Raw genomic sequence first — 23726 nt, forward strand, 5'->3', positions numbered from 1 at the left:
AACCTTTCCACGGACTCTATACCATAGGTACTCACGCGATTGTTTCTTATCAGCACTATTTGGCGAGGAACCACTCTTCCTGGGCGAGATCAAAAGTTTCCACTTCATGGTTCTGGCCATGTTCTGATTCTGCTTTTGCTTTGCCTATGTTTTCAAAATCAACTGCACAGCATCGAAACTCGATCGAGAGTGATCGACTTGTAGTGCTTTATCATCGCAACAAACCTCTTGGGATTTTCGCCTGAAACCGCAGATCTTTACGTACACCATAGGATGTGGCATTGTAAAAAAATGAGCGGAGAAGTGAAAAACTTACTTTTTGATATCGTTGACCAAACATCCGGTGGTAACAACGGTCAAGTACCTTTAAATCAAGTGAATATAACGCCGATAACAGAAAGCAACAACCGATTGTGGCGATACCATGTGCAAAAGTCCCAGCTCTGAAAGAATTTTTATGAACAACCTAAGCTTTGGTGTGTTATGGTTTGTCGCAAGCAAACTCAATTTGAATTCTTGAACTATACTTTATCCTCGCGAGGTTTCAGTTACAAACTTTGTACGACTTTCAAAATTATTCCCCTTTATTAAAATGCTATTCATAAATTGCTTTATTTGTCAAGCTTGCCACGTTTCCTGATATTTTACCAAATGAGGTAACGTGAAGTATTTACTGTTTTCACTGGACCCCACGTTTAACATATAACAATTTTATCACCTGCTAAATGACGACCATGTGCATTTGCGCCTAAAATAAATAAATTGTGAAACTTCCGAACAACAACGTGTCATTTGAATAATGATAAACTGTAATACGCAACTGATATTGATAAGAGTATCGATAACACCAAGTTAGCCACTTATTACTTATTGCGTTGGTTAGTTATGCGATTTAAAAAACTTCTAAAAAAAAAAGAAGGTGAGAAGTTTGTTCTGAAATTAAAGACCATGAAATCTGAGCCTGTCCATAAACTGTGTAGACTCCAAGGCAGGGCTGGTAGCAAGTCACTTTTTAGTGACTTAGTCACTTTTTTTTAGTTGGTCATGGTCACTATAAAGTCTCTTATTTCAAGATCAGGTCATTAAAGTCACTATTTTCACCTAAAAAGTCACTTTTTTCAACTTTTTTGGGAAGTAGAATGTAGAACTGAAAGTAATAAAACTGTTGTGGAAATTTTCAAAACATATGCCTTAAAAATAACATCAATAGAATCCAATCACTATACTTATATATCGAAACAATTTTTATAGATATTAGAGGACTGAGTTCCAAAAAGTTTTGAAGACCTTAGAAGTATTCATGACGTGTTTAACATGTTTTTCATATTTTAAGACATAAACCCTACTCTTGTAAATTGAAAACTTCAGGGGTTAACTAGCTTAATATTTATTTGGACTTCCTTCTTGGTTGAGAGTAAAATGTTGAATGGGTATAAAGTGAGAAAGTGTTAGAGATATCAGTGTGTCATGGCTCACTTCGTTCTTACAATATAATGCCGGTTACTGTGATCTCCAACACCCCCTCTTAATCGGCTAATCCCAAATAGGATCTCAGGATCTTCAAACGGCTCATACATATCTACTCCAATTTTCTAACTTGATTGGATTTACTGGACACACCATCCGGAACAGCCATGTAGACGTCTTTGGAAATAGGCGCAGTTTCTCCGTAATCCTGTCCAGGTTGTTGCAGGTATCCATTTGCGATCAATTGGGCTTTATGATGAACAGGGAGTCCGTTTGCGTCCTCACTACATATCCATTTTGATTGAAACACGGTCACGTCTTTCGGGCATTCCACAAAACACCAAACCTTGTTGGACTTCAGGGACATCAGTTCGTCTGTAACGGCATCCACCCACTGTATCTCGTCAGGACGGCCGTTCACATCATTGAATGATTGCGGTGGATCTGAACAAACGGGGTCACGGGCAGCATCAATGGTCCTATTTATGATCGATTTCATAGCATACTCACCAGAGAACGGGCGTTCCCGTTCGCTAAGCCTTGTGGAAGCCACAGCAGGGCTGTTACCACATTCTGAGCGCGAAGGGAACGCATAACTTCGATTCTTGCCAGGAGCCCTACGATATCGCTCACTACGTCTTTTAGCTTTTTTCATCATTCTCCGGTTGCGAGGGTAACACCGACGGATCGGATCAATTTCTTCAAGGTGTTTTGTTATGACCTTCCCCCTCTGACATCTCTAACACCTACGAATAGGGGCAAGACATTATAAAACTAACGCAAAAATATTGTTGGCCACCCCATGGTGCGTCGGTGAGAGTGCAGGCCTAATAAATAGCGAGTCGTTATTTAGTGAGTTAATCACTATTTTAAGTCCCAACCAGAAACTCTTCCAGCTACCTTAGCTACCTTCTTATATTTGTTTCCAAATATTTTTTTATAATTTTGAGAGAATTCTTGCATAAATATTGAAGAAATCATATTTGAGAAATTCTTACTCAAATTTCTTTACACATTTTTAAAGCATTTGTCTATGTTTTCAACATGGTGAAATTCATGATAGAAAACATCCAACAAGTTCTCCAAGAGTTTCATAAGAAATTCCGCATTCGATGCACTGCCACAAAGTATGAAGATTGAGATATTTTTATTTAGATACATGCAGCTTTGTACAATTCTAGGAATGGAGCATGAAAGTTTTTTTTTTTTATTTTCATTAAGCATATTTTTGTGCCAAAAGTCACTATTTAGCCCACTTTTTTGCTATCTGCAAGTCACTATTTGGTCACTATTTTCGAGAGTTTCGTCACTAAAATAACTATTTTGACCATCAGTTCTTGCTACCAGCCCTGCCAAGGGGGGAGGGAGGTGTCTGGCCAAAGTCTACGGTCCTTACAAATTTCGAAAACTTTGTATGGACGAAAGTCTAAGAGGGGGAAAGGTGGTCTGAGATTGTCAAAATTTTGCTTACGTAGTTTATGGGCAGCGCCTCACACATACCGGCAAGGATGTTTTCGATCACTTGGCAATCATTTGACTCATTTATCCACAGCTCAGTTCAGAAGCATAATATTGAAATGAGGTGTTCGGCAAGCTTGTAGAAAAGTGTTTTTCCTACAATTATCGCCAAGAACGCAATATTCTAACTCTCATATATACGGCGTGAGAGCGCTATTACCACCTACTCATACTAAACGATCGAAAAATACGAAGTTTGTCGCATCACATTTTAATATTAGGCTTCTGAACTGAGTTGTAGACAAATGAGTCAAATGATTGCCAGATGATCGAAAACATCCTTGCATACCGGGCTGCAAAAAGGTGAGTCGATAAGGAGCTAGATAAGAAGAGCGTCCAACATACTTAGCTCTGGTCCTCACAAGTCCTACCACTAGCGCTTTTTTCGCTCATTCTCTTTGATGAACACAAGAAAGGGCAAGATAAAAGAGGGCACAAGTGCCCCCTATTTTATCTTTCTCATTCTCGTGTTTGTTTACGGGAGTGAGTGAGAAAAAAAAGCTGCGCACTTTAGAATCGGTACACTTTCAACCGGCTGCAGATCAAAAACGGTTTAACCTAGAAAAAATGTTGTAAGAAGCAAATGAAGCTTATTTATTGTATTTTGTAGGAAAAATATGAAAATTCAGTTTTTATTTCTTCAAGATAAAATTTTGATCTGATTGTGAAATTCATTCCATTTTATTCTGCACAAACCAATGATCGTCAACATTTGCAAATTTCACAGCTTACGGGCTGATATTTCCACAAGAAACAAAATTATATTCATCAAAGATATGCTCAAAACAAGTTACGACATTAAACTCTTGACAAATATGGTTCACATGACCATAATAAACTTATAGCCTTATTGTCCATTCACGCTATATTCAAAACATAATTTTACTCAAAGTAATTTTTTATGAAAAAATATTTCCTGGGATCGTTTTTTTGGATCTACAATTCCCTATTTCAAGTGGCCCAACTTAATTCATATCGAAACATGGATTATTTTTGGAATTATTAGCAGTTTTCCCTCACAGTAGTCGGAAAATAACAGTCATAAGACTAACTCCTCATAATAAGCCTAAAATAAATTAGTTTTCATGGATAAAACACTGAAAACCATATAGATTATGGAACTATAGATGTGATTCTATGATCACAAATAAAAAACTTCTGAGTAGATTTAGTTTTATTATAAAACGTTAGATATTTCACGCCATCAAAACACATCCAATTAATTTCGTCAGCAATAGTCTATACAGCTTTCGAGCCACGATTATTTATATTGTTCTGCATCAAATCATTGTTTTTTGTATACCAATACTATTCGTATAGTATCCTTCCCGTATGCGGATTTGCCGAACTAAAGCTTATGTGAAAACAACTTTTTTGACCCTAAATATCTATGCAAGCCTTTGATTTTTCATAAAACCCTTCAAAGGCTTACCATAGCTATATTGGAAATTTTAAAACACTCATGGAATATTTTACCTCCCTTAATCAACAATCATAATACCAACAACTATTCTATACTGCGAAATTGGTGGGTTTGGTAATTATATATTCCTACACAAATCTTGAATCTGTCAATGATTGGATTTTGCTCAATGTGTGCAGAAATAACTGGCACTATTTTATATTTTTCCTACAATCTACAATAGATAAGCTTCAATTGCTTCTAACAACACTTTTTTCCAAGTGACACCGTTTTTGACCGGCAACCGGTTGAAAGTGTACCGATTCTAAAGTGCGCAGGCTTTAGAGATTCCTACCCGATGCTTCCACGGATCAAGCGATGGCGGTCTTTGTCAAGACTTGTGTGCATAACTGGTAGTGTAGCCTGGGCACTGTTGTCCTTCTGACTTCAGCTAGATTGAGGAAGTACGTCCCGAGCGTCTGTTCACCAAGGAGGTGTGGCTCAAACAGCGTTTGTTCTGGCATCCAGAGTCTGAGTATGAAATGCTCTTCTACCGGAAGATATACCTAAGGTGGCAGCCCCACCACGATGGACATGGGACCTTAGGCCAATAACCTACTGTTCCCGAAACCTAAAAACCGTTACAGAAACACAGTAAATGAAAGATTACGAATTGATTCAACGGCAACGACTTTAACCGTTATGTGGCCGGCAAACTTTTTGCTTTTTTCTACACCGTGTATTTTGAATGGGTGCTGGGTACCCGGGTACCCTGCCGGCCACATAAGGGTTAAGCGCGAAACAACGGACAAGAATTGGAACTTGGAATGTATTAACCCTAGCCAAGCAGGGTAAACTGACACAACTAGTTAATGAGGCATGCCGTATGAAGCTTGAGATCCTAGGACTGAACGAAGTCCGTTGGCCGAACTTTGGAGAACACAGATTGGTATCGGATTAAATTCTGCTATAGTCTGGCCTACGAGGTGAACACGCTCCTCGTCACCGTGGAGTTGGTTTCCTGATCAGCGCTCACGCGCACGCTGCGCTCATGGAGTGGGAACCTATTAATGAGAGGATATTTGTGCCAGAACACGGGTTTGAAACCTTACCATGATCCAGTATTACGCGCCAACCGATACTGCCGAATTGCTAGACAAAGAGAACTTTTACAGTCAACTGAATGCTGTCGTGGATAAGATTCCAAAAGATGATATCAAGATCCTTATGGGTGACTTCAACGCGATGGTTGGTTCCGACAACTCGGACTATGAGCACGTCATGGGACGCCATGGTATCGGAGAAATGAGCGAGAACGGAGAGCTGTTTCCAGAGTCTTGTGGCAGCAATGACATGATGATTGAGGAATCGGTCTTTCCTCATCGACTAGTGCACAAAGTGACATGGGTTTCCCGTGATGGCGTCACGGAAAATCAAATCGACTACATCTGCATCAGCCGGAAATGGAAATGGAACATTCTTGCTGTGCGAGACAAACGTAGCGCCGACATTTCGCCCGACCTTCATCTCCTAAATGGCGAGATTCGGCTGCGCATTGCTAGGATCCATCGACAGGAGGAAAAAATCGGGCGCCGGTTCAACACACGCCGACTGGAAGACGCTGCGGTGAACCTTCATCGAGGAGATAGAGAACCGTGCTGTGGATATTCCAACAGGTGGAAGCGTAGAAGATCAATGGTGCACTATCCAGAACGCCTTCTTTGCCATCGGCGAGAATAATTTGGGTGAGCTACGCACCCGGTGAAAGCAGTGGATTACACCTGGAGGATAGAGCGAGCGAAAACACGAGAAGCCAAAGTAGTAGCCCGTCAGCGCTATTCGGCTCTCGAGCAGGAAGTGGAACGATCATGTAGACGGGACAACATAGCATGGGCGGACTCCCTAGCCGACGAAGGCGAGAAAGCCGCTAACACCGGCGACATTCTCCTCTACGATGTTTCACGTCGTCTTAGTGGGACTAAGATGAATGCTACGATGCCCGTAAAAGACACGTCTGGACAGCTATTGACCGACCTGGCTATAAACAGTTTAAACGCTGGTGCGAGCACTTTGAAAACCCTTTTCAAGTGTCGGCCACGCCATCAACACCGCAGCATGATCTGCCAAGAGTTCGACGCATTACCCGTCTTACCATCAACGTCAACAATACCGAATCGTTCGATGTAAACACGAGCAACCCTTCTTGCTTTGCGGTAGCTGGGCAAGCAGTGGAGAATGCTGAAAGCTTCTAATATCTTGGTAGCCAAATGGCGGTACCAAGATCGACATAGGTGTACGGATCAAGAAGGCGAGGGCTGCTTTTGCGAGTTTAGGAAATGTATGAAAAAACAACCTGATTAGTCGACGCACCAAAATCTGAATTTTCAACTCAAACGTGAAATTTGTGTTGTTGTACGCCAGTGAAACTTGGTGTGTATCAGTGAAGAACACTCAACGGTGTTGGGTCAGCCACACTCAGCAGGACATCGCAGCAGAGGCAGACCCAGCAGAGGCTCATGGCAGCGTAGTCTCAACAACGAAATAAAGCAAGTCGACAGAACCCTCTGCACCGCCGTGGGTGCTCAGGACTGAAAACAAAGAAAATACTGATCTATGGGTCTATTGATAAATCTCATTTCTAACACATCTTCTGCTATTACTCATCGATGGTAGGGTCAAAGGCTTTGCCCAGCCCTTCATAGGGCTTTCTAGCATAAGGATCTTATCCCTCAATGACGCACGGTGTGTTGATACAGGATTATTATCGCACTTTCATGAACCTAAAATATTTTTTCGTTATAAGTTAGCCTTAGCTGTATATATTAAGATTCTGGAGGTTAAAAAATCTTTCATCGGGGAAAATTAAAATAAATTCGATTTGAGTAGTTCGCCACTTTTCCCATATGATATGGTATTACGCGAATCTGATGAACCTACTAAACTCTAGAAAAAGTCCCCTTCTATTAACAAATTTGACCCCATTTAAAGAGAAACGAATGTAAAAGTCTTGACAACGAGTTTATATTTGTTTGGCGTTCGTTTCATGTGTCCAGCCCACTACAGTCTGCCGAAAGTCAAAAATCATAAAAGTCTACATTCCTTCCATTTGTCTGGCACATAGATATTTGTAATGGAGGTAAACAAATACTTCCCATTAGTGCGACTCATACATTTGAAGAAGCGCCATACACCTGTGACTCATACCATTTGCAGCACATACTGTTCATGCGCTAATTTGCCTGTTATGGTGGTTATTAGTTGCACATACTATGCAAGCCAAACCATATAACGATACACCTAAACGACGATCACACGGCCACGAAAGATGCTTCGATTGGGAAATCATTAAACAAATATGATGACTTAATCTCGCGTATTTTTTAACATTCATATTAACTGTGAATTAACTTGTTTTGAGATAGTTTAGCAGAAACACTGATAACTCTTCGAATATAATAAGATTTTTTATGTATATTGTGCTCTGATTTTGCAGGGCTCAATGTTTTACTAACAAGTGAAAATTCATCCTATGAATACTTTTGTTTGCATGTTGGACACATTTCTTCACCCTGGCTTAAGCGTTAAACCAGGTTTAACTATATGGGTAAGCTTGGTTTACCGGTTAATCCGAGGTGAAGAAATCAGCCCTTAGAGAATAGCTTTTGATTATTCTTTCGGCACACGCCCTTGATACACGTACTTTAAGGTAAGCATATGTAATCACTTTTTTATTGTGAAATCAATCAATGTTTGATTGAAACAGTTTTAAATTTGATGATAATGAACCTGGACATGTTACCGGAATACATGTACGTAAGCAGAATATCGGATTAAGTACGAGACACTGAAGATGACCTATCAGTTGTGGTTGAAATACGTATCAATCAAAGTTTGAAAAACGTATCTATCAAAGCAAAATCGTAGTGCAATTAAAAGGAACAGTCCTTAGCTCTATTTTTTTTTTACTTAGTTTTAGATATGTCCACTGTTGTTTATGCTGAGAACAAATTTAACTAAATCTACAGATTAAATGAAAATTGAAAATGTAGAACAATATTAAGGAGACATCAATGTTCTGGGAATGTCATAAAATATATTGAAAAAAAAACAACAACAGTGATATGTAAAGTGAGGCAAGATTGACGCAATTTGAGGTTTCAATACAACTTTTTACGAACTTTTATTAGTTATTTTATGTTTCATTACGGAGTTATTGGACAAATTTAGATTGCTAAATTGTTATAACACATAGAATATGGTTGGAAGGTATCGAGTGTACGGGTGACATTTTAATTCGTTTTTATCGCGATCTGCAAGGACAAGTGACATTCCTCTCCATACTGCATCTTTTGTCAAACTCACTTTGCAAAAATGATGGGATTTTACTTGGGAAAAAGAAACTTTATTTTATGCAGTCATAACATTGAAACCATTAAAATACATGAAGATTTTATCAAGACCAAAGTGTCTTAAAAATGAAACTACAGATAACCCAGACTAACATAGAAATAAAATCACTGCACGAGACTACCATTATTGGAATTCATCAGATTACTTGCAAATCGATATGTTCCAATATATTTTAGGCTTATACTATAAGATATTAATCACAATGACATATATTAAGCATGAGTTGCATTCGGAAAATTCTTAATAAAAACTTGTGATGTTTTGAAAAAGATTTCAATACAATTTGTATATTAATCCTTGACCAAATGATTGTTTGATTAAAAAAAAATGTTATGACATTCAAATTGCTTATCATTACTAGATAATTTCACGTTAACCTGGTGTTTCTTCTAACCCCACCCGTTTGAACTTGGCCCGGTGTGCCTTGTTTTAAACCAAATGTTGAATAATCATTTTTGAATGCGTTAACATAATATGACAACGCAAATCTTATATATGTTGCGTCAAATTTGTGTTATTTGAGACTCAACAGGCCATTTAACCCTAAAGGTATCATTTTAGAAGTAAAAAGGAAAAAAGGGTTTTGAAAATTTTAGGATTTTGTATGGACAAAAGTCCTCAGCAGATCAGAGGCAGAACTTTTACAAATGCGTCATGCACGCTTAGTATAGTCGACTAATACTTTTTGTCAAATATCCATGTGGATGTGGTTTGACATGCAAAGTATGTGCAACAAATACCCACCATTTCAGGCAATTTAGCACATGAAGGGTTTGTACTGCAAATGGTATGAGTCACAGGTGTATGGCGCTCCCTCAAATGTTTGAGTCGCACTAATGGGAAGTATTTGTTTACCTTCATAAAAATGGAAGAAATGTAGACTTTTATGATTTATGACTTTCGGCAGACTGTAGTGGGCTGGACACATGAAACGAACGCCAAACAAGTTTAAACTCTTTGTCAAGACTTTTACATTCGTTTCTCTCTAAATGATTTCAATTTTATTAAAAGAAGGGGACTTTTTCCAGCAGAGTTTAGGTTCATCAGATTTGCGTAATACCATATCATATGGAGAAAGTGGTAAACTACTCAAATCGAATTTATTTTAATTTTCCCCGATGAAAGATTTTTTAACCTCCAGAATCTTAATATATACAGCTAAGGCTAACTTATAACGAAAAAATATTTTAGGTTCATGAAAGTGCGATAATAATCCTGTTTCAACACACCGTGTGACGTCGTTACCTTTATAAAGCTACTCTCGCCAGAATGGAGGAATCACACACTATAATAAATTCAGGATCTCTATTCATCAATAACACTTGGTCTTGAGTTCAGTCGATACCAAAGTATCTCAGTGGCAAACATGTTAAAGGGTATATGTATCACAATACCTAGTTATTTAATCTGGAAGTTGTAATCTGAACCCAATCGAGAAATGGAGAGCGATCGTTCAACTCGGACTGTTTTCCGATGTATGTAGATATAAATGGACGGAGCTCCGCCTTCCCAGCCGCCATGGTCGTTCAGAATTCGGATCTCTACACTGCAGTTTAATCATTTAGACTCGCAGCTGCATAGTAATCTTGTTCACCGATCAATCCATTGGTTTCCAGTCAGTCTCCGAGATTATTTTGATTTTAAATTTGATTCGATTTTCATTTTTGAAAAGAAAAAAAAAAGACAAGCGTATAAAGCGTCTGTTGACCTAATTCCGTAAAATTCAAAGTTGTTCATCAATAAAATGCATCAAAACAAAAACTATTGAGTAAAGTATACAGCGCACGCTTTAAGAAACACAATATTGCTGATAATGAATAGGGTGCGAAAATAGAAACAAGAATGCACAATGTTATTTTAAGAAATTCTTTCAAATTCTTAAATGTGACTTTAAGATCATCTTGACTTTCATTAATAAGCTGCACATTTATTCAACAATAAGTATATGCATCCAAAAACAGTAATTCAATCAGTGTTCTTAAATTTGACAGAAATACAATAGTATTATGTATATAGTTGCGTTATGCCTAACAGATTAAATATTCTTATACTTCTAAAAGCTATTATACCGGCCGCATGCAAGCGTCCCACAACGCTATTTTATGAATAAACATCGAGAAAAAGAATGACTACTTCGCGCTGTTCACAAACTCTAGTGAAGTTGAGATGGAGAACAGCGTTGTTCCCTTGGAAAATGAGACAAATGCCACTTTTCTTTAGCAGTGTTTAGTTTATCTAGACGCAGTAGTTGTATGATTGCACTTACGATTGGATTTTTGTGTAGCATTTTTTGTTTCTGTTTGTATCATCATCGTTTCGCAGTTTCGACGACAGGTACACCATTGATTATTTGATTGAAGGTCAGTCTTTTCCTCATTTTCTCCGATTGCATTTTTTTCATTGAATGTGTTGGTTGATTTACCCCTACCGTTTTGTTTCACTGAAACTATCATTTTCGTTCTAACGGTTTTTGTCTTTCGACAATCTGGGGAATAATGTGTTTAAGAGTGTTCCAAACTCAAAACCTGCTCCCAAAAAGCTTGATTCCGAATAAATATCGAATTTCACTTACTCTTAAGTGTTAATTTTACAGCTAACAAAGTATACATACAAAACTGAAACCACTGTTTCTTACCAGCTAGAGTACAGTACAGTAGAAATTAGTATGTAAATGGTGTTATTTGACATCACTCTCATTGGACTCCTGGCGCGAGAACCTTCCACCGGCCAGCACCTGGTGGCTTCGCTCATGTTGGTGATGGTGATCGTGCCCCGAAAGCTCATTGTTGGTCGGACTTCCGCCAGCGGGAGTCGTCGATTCTTCCTGCTCTTCTTCCAAGCATTCTTCGACGTCTTCGGAGATGCTCTCACTGGTGATGCGTTGGCCCCGTTTACGGAGGTACGCCCCCAGGGGACGTTTCTTCTGATCCTTGCAGAAGGGACACGAGTCTTTGGGCGATTTGGACTTTGATTTGCCTGAAAGGGAACAGTAGAGATAGAGAGTATAAATAGCAACACGAATCACATCGGTCGGTTTTTATGATTGATAGGCGGGGAACTCGACGGAGGCTTGTTGATAAGACAAATATGGAAAGTCCAGTGCAGGTGCAATTTACGTAAACGGTTCGAGTGTAATTGCGAAGAGATCATGGCGAAGCGCAGAAAAGTATACACTTCACACTTCATGTGATAGATGTTTGTCAAGCCTGTATGTGGACCAAGAGTCGCGGATGGGATACGTTATCTAATCTGCAGAGAACAGACATTCCCGGTCCAATTTCACTTTGCAGAGAAGCTACAATATTTGCTTTTCTCGAGTGCGGCGCAAACTTTTTAAAAGAGACACTTTCACGTGATATGACATTTCATGTCACTGTAAGTTACAAAGATTTTCTTATGATAAGTTTTGTTTTACTTCCCATTTAAAGTTTATAAAAAGATTGGTCGTCAAGCGTTCTTTCAAAATTTGATAGTCTTCATGATTATACCTTCTTCAAATTGACACTCAATCGTGTCATGTACCTCATCTCTGTTCATACCGAGTGCACGTGCTTGCACAGCAATTAAACAACAAGTGTGGTTCAGATAGGAGGTGATAACACGAAAACCCCAGAGGTCAATCATTTGCGAAATACGCAGTTCCACGAAAAACCGGTCGTGCACTAATCCCGTTTCCCCGATCCTATGAGGTAATCTTCAGTTGTTAGCGGAACACGCCCATTTGAGTCCTGTTTGCTCACACTGAATGCGACGCGTTATCTGCTTAATGCATGAACTTTGTGTACTTTGTGCATTACTTTTAGATTAGGTACTTCTCTGTTGGAAAGTTGCAGGGGACATCCGCGTCTTTGTTAGGAAATTACCTACAACCGCACGATGAACTCTCCATTGTCACCAAGTGTCCTTCTCTGGGTAACCTGTTGGTCCCGGGCGTTGCTATCTTATCAGGTTGCTATTTGCCAGGTCAATTTGTGCTTCTATTGCTTTGTTTTGACGGAGAAGTATTAGTATTGTTCATTAAATAAACGAAATCTTGCTTGTGCCGGTCACCGTATCACGTACACCGTGCCTAATCAATCAAACCACGTCTGGAAGGTGTTTTTTTTTGTTCGTGCGTTTGTACTTTGTAATTGTATGAGCCACAAACATTTTTGACTCAAATTGTATATATCTGAATTTTGTTATTGTACCAAAAGTTCAAAATCGCTACAAACGTTGCACACACAAATAAAATTCATCCCAGGTAACGTTTATCAAGTACCTAACCAATCATTGGGTGTCTTTTTTGCAAAGAATCTCATTGTACACATGATTTCAGATTCTGTAATTTTTAAACCAAGTGGCAATTATTCGTTTCTGCTCGGGATATTATCATAATCCGAAGTCAAGGACAAATTAGGTCGATCTCTGATTTCTAGAAGCGGTTTCATCCGGTAGCATTTCATTATCTCAACTTTCGATAGCGTATACGCCAACCAGTCTATAGACTGGTTCAACTTTTTTTTTTTTGAAATAATAAAAATCTATGATTTTATACCAAGACTTGTGCAGTATCCGCTGTTATGAATGTACACAGTTAAAAGTAATCGTCGCAAATGCTCTAATTCAGTCTTCTCAGTGCACGCATTACTAATACGAACACCATTACATTATCATTACCAACAACATTACATTACATTATCATTACCAACAACATTTCGTAAAAATGAAATGGCAAACTCGCGTGTCATGCCTCGAGCCTGTGTGCTTGTCAACAATGCAATCGTTGCTACACTCGTCTCTGAATTGACCACCAGAGATGTATGTGCTGTCACAATTGATGTATATGTTGGAAACCTCAACAGGAAATACGTCTATTGTTCTTTACCGCTTTGTTTATTTACCGCATGATGAATTATCCGCTACGGATGCTTTCAAACAAGTCATCGCATACTGCACTACAAATGGCCTTCCGCTAATTGTTGGCAGTGATGCTAATGCTCACCATATCAACTGGGGCAGCTCAGACAAACTTGAGAGGCTCCAAGTTTTATGGAATACTTAAGTAGCACCGATCTTGGATTACTAAACATAAGCAACCGCCAAGCCTTCATAGCATCTGCCTATAGAAACTTCAAATGGATTTTTAAACAGGTTCCCGGACAACAACATTCATGAACATTTGGATGCAGATGCAGATTCATATTATGGAATTATCTCAACACCGCTAAAGAAGCCAATTGGCACGAGTCAGATGAAGAGTCTTTATGTGACCATCGTTACATCTTTTTTGAAAATGTAAATGTTATTTACTTCAGAAACTTTGCGTTTCAGGATTCCCCGGTGAACCAACTGGGATCTCTTGGCTGATTTGGTGGCGGTTAAATTAAATGGATACTCTCAGGGTTGTGCAGTTTCAGGATGGTCAATGTCGAATGACACTCGCTCTAACCATCACTTCATACGACAAACGCAGTCCATCAAAACATAATCGATTCACGCAAAAGCCACTCAAGCCAACCCTCATTCAATGCAGAGTCAACCACATCCAACAGCAGCGATCGTCTCTTGTTTTCGAACCACACGATGAAACACCGAAGCGAGTTTTTGTTCTACGCTTTGCATTCTATTCATAGAGCGTGCTATGTTTGTGTTTGCTGCGCCATGCAATACTACTTAACAAATTGACCCTCATCCTGGCATTTTCAGACGAGAGTCACCCAGCAGTGAGTGACATAGCTCTGCGTCGGAACGACGGTTAAGAAGCGTTCGGCTACTCAAGAGATTTGCAGAGAAAGAGCGTGACGGCGGCAGCCACCGTATCAATGCGTTCGTCTCGAATGTGTTCGATAGCAACATAGAGACGGTCAGCTGTAGCGTTGATGGAGGAAGAAGGGCAATGTTGATGTTGCGGCTTTTTTGTGTTGTGATGGTGATAATGCACAAGACTGGATACTCTCTATCCATTGACACTCAAAGTGTTTTAGATAATGCCGTTGATACTACAACGACCTTCAACCTAGAAGCTTTTGGAGAAGCTTCTATGATCTATGTGAAGTTCTATGTTCTATGAAAAGATCAGAAGAGGGACCCCTTGGTGGAACTCTAATCTGGCGAAACTCACGAAACATTAAACAATGTAGAAAGAGTTCAAACGGACGACGTTCAGCTGAATCGGAGGCTTTCAGTTCGAATCGCAAGGCCTATGGTCTGCTGAACGATCCGGCTTGAAAAACCTTTGTACAAATGTTTCCAGTTTGGGTGAAGTCAGTCGGTTAAACAAAATCCTTGCAAAATCTAAGGATTTCCGAATGAACAAACCTCGTTTGCCAAATGGCTATTGCACTTCCTCTGATAAGGAAGTCTTGGAATGCTTATTAAGGACACACTTTCCCGCATGTGTTTCTTTGGATGAACCTCATGTCTTTTCTTGTAGTTATGATTCTCTGGCTTTGGTGCGGAGTATTGTCACTATAGAATGGATTAAGAGGGAACTAAATAGTTTTGTTGCTTTCAAATCTCGTGGGGCAGATGGGATTTATCCTATTTTGCTTCAGAAAGGATTTCATGATTTCCAACATGTTTTGAAAAAACTACATGTTTCTATCTTGTACCGACTTTTCGAACCCTCTAAGCAGAATACCCACTTTGAATGAGTGTAATCAGTTTCGTACCTTTTAATTCCGCCCTATGTTGCTTATCCTTTGACAGATACGCGTATTTCGACTACCACTTGTAATCTTCCTCAGTGTCAGTTACCCAGTGGATAGCTGACACTGAGGAAGATTACAAGTGGTAGTCGAAATACGCGTATCTGTCAAAGGATAAGCAACATAGGGCGGAATTAAAAGGTACGAAACACGAAACACTCATTCAAAAAAAAAAGTACATGCTTCTAGTTTTTCTACAGGGTATATTCTCAAATCATAGCGGGACATTACTGTAAAGTTTATTCCGAAAGTGGGTCGTGCGTTGTATGAAGAAGCAAAGAGTTTCAAACCTATCAGTTGGACCTCTTTTATTTTGAAATGCTTGGAACGCATCGTTGATCATCACATCCGTGATGTTCATTTGGCCAATATGCCTACCAGTCTGGTAAGCTCACTGTGATTCTTTTACGCACGGTTGTTCGCTCAAAAGCAACCCTGCTTGGGCGTTTTCTTATATATCGAGAGTCTTTGACAACGTGCCTTTTGATGTCATATTGGAAGCCGCTCGGGGTCATGGTATATCTCCAATTATTTCCAATTGGATTCACTAAATGCTCAAAAACCGATATCTCTTCTCGACATTTTTTCAAGCAGCAATTAGGAAAGTGAGTGTTTGTGGATGCCCCCAAGAGGGAGTCTTGTCACTGCTTTTGTGGAATCTCGTAGCAGATACGCTACAATATGGATCAATAGCTCTGTGCCAAAAATAGGGAGATACGCTATTGAGACAACTCAATAGAATGCCGATCAATGTCGTGTTATTATCGTCCTGATATTGATCGGCTTACAGTAATCGTGACGGTGACGATAGTATAATATCAGTAGTCAACTGACAGAACTGATGTGAGAGGGGCTGTCCATAAGGCAATCTAGCGTTCATCACCCTTCTCTCTCAAGCAGACACAGAAGATAGCAATTTTTTGTTTAATATTTTCATACGGAAACGTTTCCGTATGAAAACAAACCTATCCTCCTCGGGAGCGAAACAGAGAAAGGTGATCAAACGTCGATAGCCTTATTGATTACGTAAAGATGGGGGAGGAGAGTATGAGAAATTTTACGCGTCGAGATAATCAATCAGCTTCAGTTTCTCTTTTTCTGAGACCTAAGAGGCTCAAGGTTTAATTAGGCTGGGATTCTGAATATGTTGTTTATAAACATTAATTATCGCCTACATGGTTTCGCATTTTGCTTTTTATACACCACAGGCGATCTAATATTTCAGTGCATGAAGCTGTTCATGAAACTTTTTTTCAATTCTTGCTACACAATCAATTTCTGCTGAAATCACTCAATAAATTTTAAGCGGAGTGTCTGGTAAAGTTTCAAATGAAAGTTTTTGAAATAAAAAAACCCCTGGATATGTTTCTGTTCGCTTTCTGAGCTAGTCTAAAGTTCGGACATATTATCTCCAGTCGCAGCAGCAGTGGCGAAAACGGTGACGTCCGTCCGTCAATGGGTAATAAAGTCCTAAGATGAAAATGATAAAGTCAAAGACACCCACTAATTGAACGGCGCTAAATAACCAACCATCCCCGAAAATATATTAATACCAGATAGATGGTAACGATTGCAATATCGGCGAGGCGCATGCTGCCTCGTTCGCAGCATATCGTTGCGAACTACGTGACTGGAAGCACGTGATCAATGGTGTATTTTTGTGCTACTACGCTACAGCATGTACTGTCACTGCGGGTTGAGTCGACCTCCTTCCTGTGTTTGTGTATTTATGCGTAGGCATAACCTAATATCGGGGAGACCACTTGTTGGTCTCTCAAGGCAACGTACCCATCTATCGTGTCGGTCGGTCGATAGCCTTTTCACGTGGCTCCCTTGTGGTGAGCGCTGTTGTTCCCGTGCAATGGTTTGTAAGACGATGACACCGAAAGGGAACATTAGTGGTGTTGATTGTAATCATTCAAACATCCAAAAATTAATTCAGAATGGAGTGTTTTGAAATATTGGAATGCCACCCGGAATACCCGCTAATATAATTAGAGTTTTAGTACTGCAGAACGGATGACCATTCCATACTGTACGACACTCGATTGGATCATATATAATTATGAATAGACAGTAGGGAAAACTATAAAGCGTGATTTAAGTGTAGCAGTGAATCAGTCCGTACTTTCCCGCTACGAGAAGTTGTTTGTCTAGCTAGGGAAAATATGGAAACATAGCGACTCTCCATACACGTGTTACACAAAGTGTAAAATGTCATGCGTTAACTGCCAATACATCATGCAGTTAAATTTAAAACGACGTTCATGTGCAATGTTATAATAATAAACACCCGAGCAGAAGAAAATATCAACAGCATAATAAAGCATGATATTTTGGCCTAATAACTGTATAATGGAATCAGTATTTTTAATGTTATTAGCATAACATATTATGTTATAAACTTGTCTGTCATAAGCGGCAAAATAACAAATATCATAACAAAAAAAAATGTTCCTGTAAGACTATTTCAATAACATGTTTTGTTAGATCAATTACAACTTAATAACAGGAAATTTGTGAACTTGTTACTGTTGTTTTATTCTTCATCACATATTTGTATATTCTCTATAGCAGAATAATAACTAAACTTGTTCTACATCAAAATATATTATTGAAATGTTATCTTGTGGATACAACCCAATTACTTAAACATAACAAAATAAGATTGCCAAACAAAACAAGTTATTAAAAAGATATATTTTGATAAGTTAACAATAACAAATTATGATATAAAAACAGGCTATGTGATTCTGTTGTTATCAATTTGCTATTTTTCTCCGCTCGGGCATACATACATGTGCGTCGTGAAAATTATCATTTATTATGATACCTGTGTCGTCAAAGTAAAGCTCTTCACGCTCACAAATAACATCGAATTGATACGTTTTAACTTCTTCAACTACATGAAAAAGACATATCTATTGGGTTTCTTTTTCAAATGTTTAGCTCAATCGATGGGATCAATAGGTCCCATACCCCATATTTCCTTCCAAAATGTAATTTCCAAATATTTAAGATTTTTGAAACATAGATGCATTTCAAATAACCGTGCAAAGCCATATCCACTAATATTCCTGAGTAATCGAGAATCAATCTACGATTACCTGTTTTCGTTCATTCAGCCTCACTCTCTATCAAAAAGCGTAGGTATACGTGACATCATCTCCGACACCGTTGATTCAAGACGTCAATGCTTAATGTTATTCCATATTCATATACGATATACCGACAAACGGATCGCGTTCGTCGATCTTGAATATTTTATTATGTTTTCGTCCATTGAATAGATATTTACTCACATTCCCTATCAGTGTTGATTGTTCTACTATCTAGAAAGAGTCTTGAAGCTTCGGAACGATTAGTTTCCCTAGCTGTTTGGAAAACACCTCCGACAGAAGATGTTTACAGTTGTTATACCTAAATCAATTGCAAGGTGAAGCGATTACTGGGGGAAAATAATAATTCTCCACAAACAACGTAATTGTTGTTATTGTTTTTGTGGCAACGCAAAAAAATCAAAACATAAACACGCACACATTGTAGACAATATCGTCAGAGGACAATCTAATCTCACACAGTATAGCAGGGGCTATAAATAACTTCGCCACGTATCGTCCGATTAACTATATTTACAAAACCGCCCCGATGCCCAAGACACCGCACCAGTACCTAGTGCGAACAACAACGTGGGACATAGTTTTCTTGTGTTGGTTTTCGATGCCTGCCTGCCTGCCTGCCTAAATAAAACAATCTGGTTTGTGCCAGCACCAGGGCAAATGCGTTTGCGAGCGAACCGGTTATAGGCTTGATTCCTTCGCTCAACCACCAATCATTTGAGCGCGGAAATTGCACCCACAGAGATAGTGCGGACAAACTAAAAAAAATTAACGCGGAATTGCTCAAAATTTCACATCAAGATGAAACATTCCTTGGCCACACGAATTGGGCACATGCTAGGCACACAGCACCATGGGGCAAGACGAGGGTAAAGACCCCTGAAAGCAAGTCAAAGACCCTCAGCTGGCTATTGCAGCACATCAAGTTTCGGTCGGATCATTGTTCCAATGCCTCGGAAACACCTGCATACAACATTCAGATGTTTTGCTCTATTTCGTTTCATCTATTTTTCGTTTGGATTCTATCGGGTTGAGGTCATCATACATAATATCTACATGAGAGACCGCAGCCATCCTTGGATTCAAAGGTACATAGCTCTGTTTTATTCATTAGCCTTTATGTACTCTACCCATAACACTCTGATATGTCACGTTGATTATCCTACTCAACACTCTGCATATGCACTCGGAAACGAACCAGTGCATGGGTTTTCATTATTTTATTAGGTTTACTTTACAAGTTAGTCATCACGACGACGTAATTAGCAAGTGTTCAGTGGTGCACCTCTCATTTCAGAGATGAGTAATTCAGATGCATGGTCCTGAACACATACAGCTAAACTGATAAACGCGTAGCAATTAAAAAAATGTCATGATGAGGGTGATGGAATACGATTCCCAGTATGCTTCAGGATGTTTTGGCATTGAAAAATTCGGTGGCATCTCTGGGTCATCTCATAGAGTACCTCGTTATTGTCTTTCTGTTCATATGTTTTAGTGATATTGGAAAAATTATCGTCATTTTTGTTGGATTGCTAAGAAGATTTCGTTGCCATTATTTATGATATCTATTTCTACAAATTTCTGACTGATAAATTTCAACTGAATACATACAGACATTGTCGGTGAAACTTAGGGCAAATTTTTTAGCGGAATCGCGGCATAATTTAAAGAAAATCGATACACGATTTGCAACTTTATAGCCAAATCATGTTTCTCTCTAATCAATATGGTACGACAGCCTCTTAAAGGTAAAAGTGCCAATAATAGATTAAAAAAAATCAGGCTTCCATAAATATCAAACGTGATTTTAGCTCTTGAAAGATTCTACAGAAGTTATGATATTATGCCCACAGACAAACAGACGTAACACTCTGATAATTCACATCGTACACCGATTTAACGGTCTTTTTCAAAATTTGATAGTTGGCCAACTGCCCAACCGTGGCGCTCGCATCGTTTTTGTTCGAGTTTGACGTTTGCTCACTACCGCCACCTAGTTGATGGTCGGCCAAACATAGGCCTTTTAGCATTGGGCGAATATGTTTTCGTGACTATGATTTGAATCGAAAAATGTTCGAAGTGTTACGTCTGTTTGTCTGTGTTATGCCCATAAATTCCTTCATGTAAATTCATCCAGGGATGGTTCTAGGGACCATTTCAGCCATGTTACCAAACATTTAAATGAGATTTGACTGGTTGGCTACAGAGCCAGCCTGTCAAATTTGCACATTGCTGTCTCAAAATTATTCAGAAATTCCATTACGATTAGACACATAACACGCGTTACTTTTTGTACGAGAATACAACTTATGCTTCCAAAAATGGTTATGTTGTTAAATACATGCCAACCAGTATATAAAATGAGCAGATTTGATTAGAAGATGCAGTTCATGCACATGCTTTATAATTGAAAACTTTTTACTTCAATAAAAATCCAGAAATATAGCGTAACAGGACATCATCGCAAAAAAATGACAAATTGTAACTTAACGGCAAGAAATTTATTTAAGTGCGTGGAATGTGGCATTGGGAGATTTTATTAGGATATCATCTAGGGATAACTCGATGAATTACTTCTGAAATTCATTTAGCAATGCACAATTATTTGATTTCGCATATTGTCTAATTTTCATCCAGCATTTAGAAATTTGTGCAACGATAATATTTAAAAATGCCGACGCTTTTAAATAGCAATTTTCACATTTTTTACATTTTTTTAAAGAATCCGGATCTTTCCCGAGCAGAAGAGAATAACAACAGCATAACAAAATGCGTTATTTTGGCAAAATAACTGCATAATGGAATTAGTTATTTTTATGTTATTAACATAACATATTGAGTTATAAACTTGTCTGTCATAAGCGGCAAAATAACAAGTCACATAACAAAAATTTGTTCCTGGAAAATCAATTTAATAACATGTTTTGTTAGTGTCAATAACAACTTAATAACAGTGAATTTGGGAAATATTTCAAGAACAAATTTTGATATTAAAGAGTTATTGATAACATCCCGAAAGCAAAACTAGTTATGATATCAAACAATCGCACATGCTACTGAATAGGATGCTAAAGTGGAGGCGATGTGCGTACACTTTACCCGTGGTTAAATGAAATTATGTACGCATATGGCTTCAACATTAGCATCCTTTTCTACATCATATATGACTTCGTGTTGGCTGAGAATGCTACACATATTTAGACTAGCATGTGAGAATGGCGGAACAATCATTGCGAACTTCTGTTTCTCTCTTCCCTCATAGGCGTATTTTCAACTATTCATGTAATCTTTTACCACAAACAGGTAGATCCGACTTCATCCTCTGGAACGACAGGGAAAAGATGTGAAAATATAAAATATTTCTCTTATATTTTCAGCATTCGAATTTCGGTCCCCATACAGAGTATCTCGGATCATTATCATCGTTTGACGAATTCTTTCCAAGATTACGGCTCAGCTATGGATTATTTCCGGAAGAGCCTTTATTTAGTTTTAAATATTGTTTATAATGTTTTTCGAAAAGATAAAGAGGTTTTGTGCCTTTTTGAGAACGATTTCACGCATAGTTTTCGAAATCACTCAAAGGGATTTTTCCCTCTTCCCAAATTTAGAGTTAAAAATAAATAAATAAATAAATAAATAAATAAATAAATAAATAAAATATTTCTGAAGCATAACTCGTGAAATACTGTAAATAATGTTGTTGAATGACGTATCAGAAGGCCGGCTCCAGAGGCACGTTATCCTCCATTTGGGACAGTTGTGCCATTAAAAATATACATTTTAAATATATACATTTTAAATACATTTTTGATGTATAAGAAAGGAATCAACCATTCTTAAGCAAACTTTAGCTTAAGAAACTGTTGTTCAGTTACTTCTGTTCCTTGGGATAGCATAAAGTATTTGCACACTCTCAATAATACAATAATAATCAAACTTGTTCCACAACAAAATGTAATATTGAAATATTATTTAATGGCTGTATACCAAGAGCTTGGTCATAACAAAATAAGATTGTTCAACAAAACATGTTACGGAAACGTAATGCCTTGATAATACAATAATAACAAAACGAGATATAAAAACAGGTTTTGTAATTTCGTAGTTATTAATTTGATATTCCCCTCTGCTCGGTTTCTAAGTATGTATGGGGTCTGAGTGACATTAGTAACCTCACGCTCCCAAATTCATCCTATTCGGGAATAAACGATTAGGGCACCAATTCATTCCGTTTTTTTAGTTTCCATGCGTACTCACTTCTAACTTCAAATACAAAAATATGAAACAAAACAAACAAAGGCTAATGAGTTTCAATCCTTTGTTTTGAGTAGGATGAAAATGGGTGTCTCATGTCTCGGTATTCCAGCAGAGTCGGTTATTTAATTAAATTTTATTACAGCAAATCAAGTCCAGTTTTGGATTTCACCTGAAACTTGCACAGAATTTTCTCAGATATTTCACTCTAAAGTCAAGTGAAGACTCGGTCAGTTCTAGTTAATAATTCCCACGTTCCATGAAGGATTTTTCAGAAAATTTCTTCAGTTGCTCAAAAGTTGCTTCAGCTGTTCCATAACAACAAAGTTTTTTTTTTTCAATTAGGACAGAAGTTCTATCAGAGGTTCCTCCAGCAAGGAATTACTCTTAGAATTATTTCCATTTAAAGTTTTGTTTTTCAATAAATTATTCTTGGAGTTCAGGCAGAAATTTCAAATTTCTGCAAGATTTCCTCTAGGATAAAACCAAACATTTTATCCAGAGATTTCTTTCAGTGATTAAAGGAAGAGCTTATTTAGAAATTCATCGTTTTTTTTTCTCAGAGTCCAAAATTTTATGTAATTGACTTTTAAACAAATTCCAATATCTGTGTTATTAAAAAGACGTCGTTATTTAAAAAATACGAAAAAATACGATATATGTGAAAAAAGACTAGAGGTTTCAGGGGGTTCCAACATGTTTCAGGAGTGCTTTAAGAGGCGTTTCAGGTGCATTTAAAAAGTTACAGAGCGTTTCAGGGAGGTTTCAGTGGTGTTTTGAGGGGTTTCAGGGATGATTCGTGGTCATTATAGGGGGTCTGAGGGGGTTTTAGGAGGCATTGCAAGAAGCTCCACAGAATTC

General features: G+C 38.2%; 2 protein-coding genes across 4 annotated transcripts in view; one reads left to right on the forward strand and one right to left on the reverse strand.

The window, feature by feature from the left end:
* LOC109421432 (kinesin-like protein KIF14) overlaps window positions 1-23726 on the forward strand; it is a 73887-nt gene that overhangs the window by 5367 nt on the left and 44794 nt on the right. The gene's annotated exons all lie outside the window — the stretch shown is intronic.
* LOC109421433 (uncharacterized) overlaps window positions 1-23726 on the reverse strand; it is a 33822-nt gene that overhangs the window by 224 nt on the left and 9872 nt on the right. The window contains exons 2-3 of one of the 2 annotated variants that reach the window (XM_062849588.1): window positions 2214-11773; window positions 36-1342 (exon numbers count right to left, since the gene is read on the reverse strand). In XM_062849588.1, coding sequence (XP_062705572.1) covers window positions 11475-11773 — 299 coding nt within the window. In that variant the 3' untranslated portion in view covers window positions 36-1342; window positions 2214-11474. Of the gene's footprint in view, window positions 1-35; window positions 11774-23726 lie in introns of both variants that reach the window. The other variant, XM_029871166.2, reaches the window with a different exon arrangement.

Source organism: Aedes albopictus, chromosome 2 (assembly GCF_035046485.1).
Source record: "Aedes albopictus strain Foshan chromosome 2, AalbF5, whole genome shotgun sequence".
Lineage (NCBI taxonomy): Eukaryota > Metazoa > Arthropoda > Insecta > Diptera > Culicidae > Aedes > Aedes albopictus.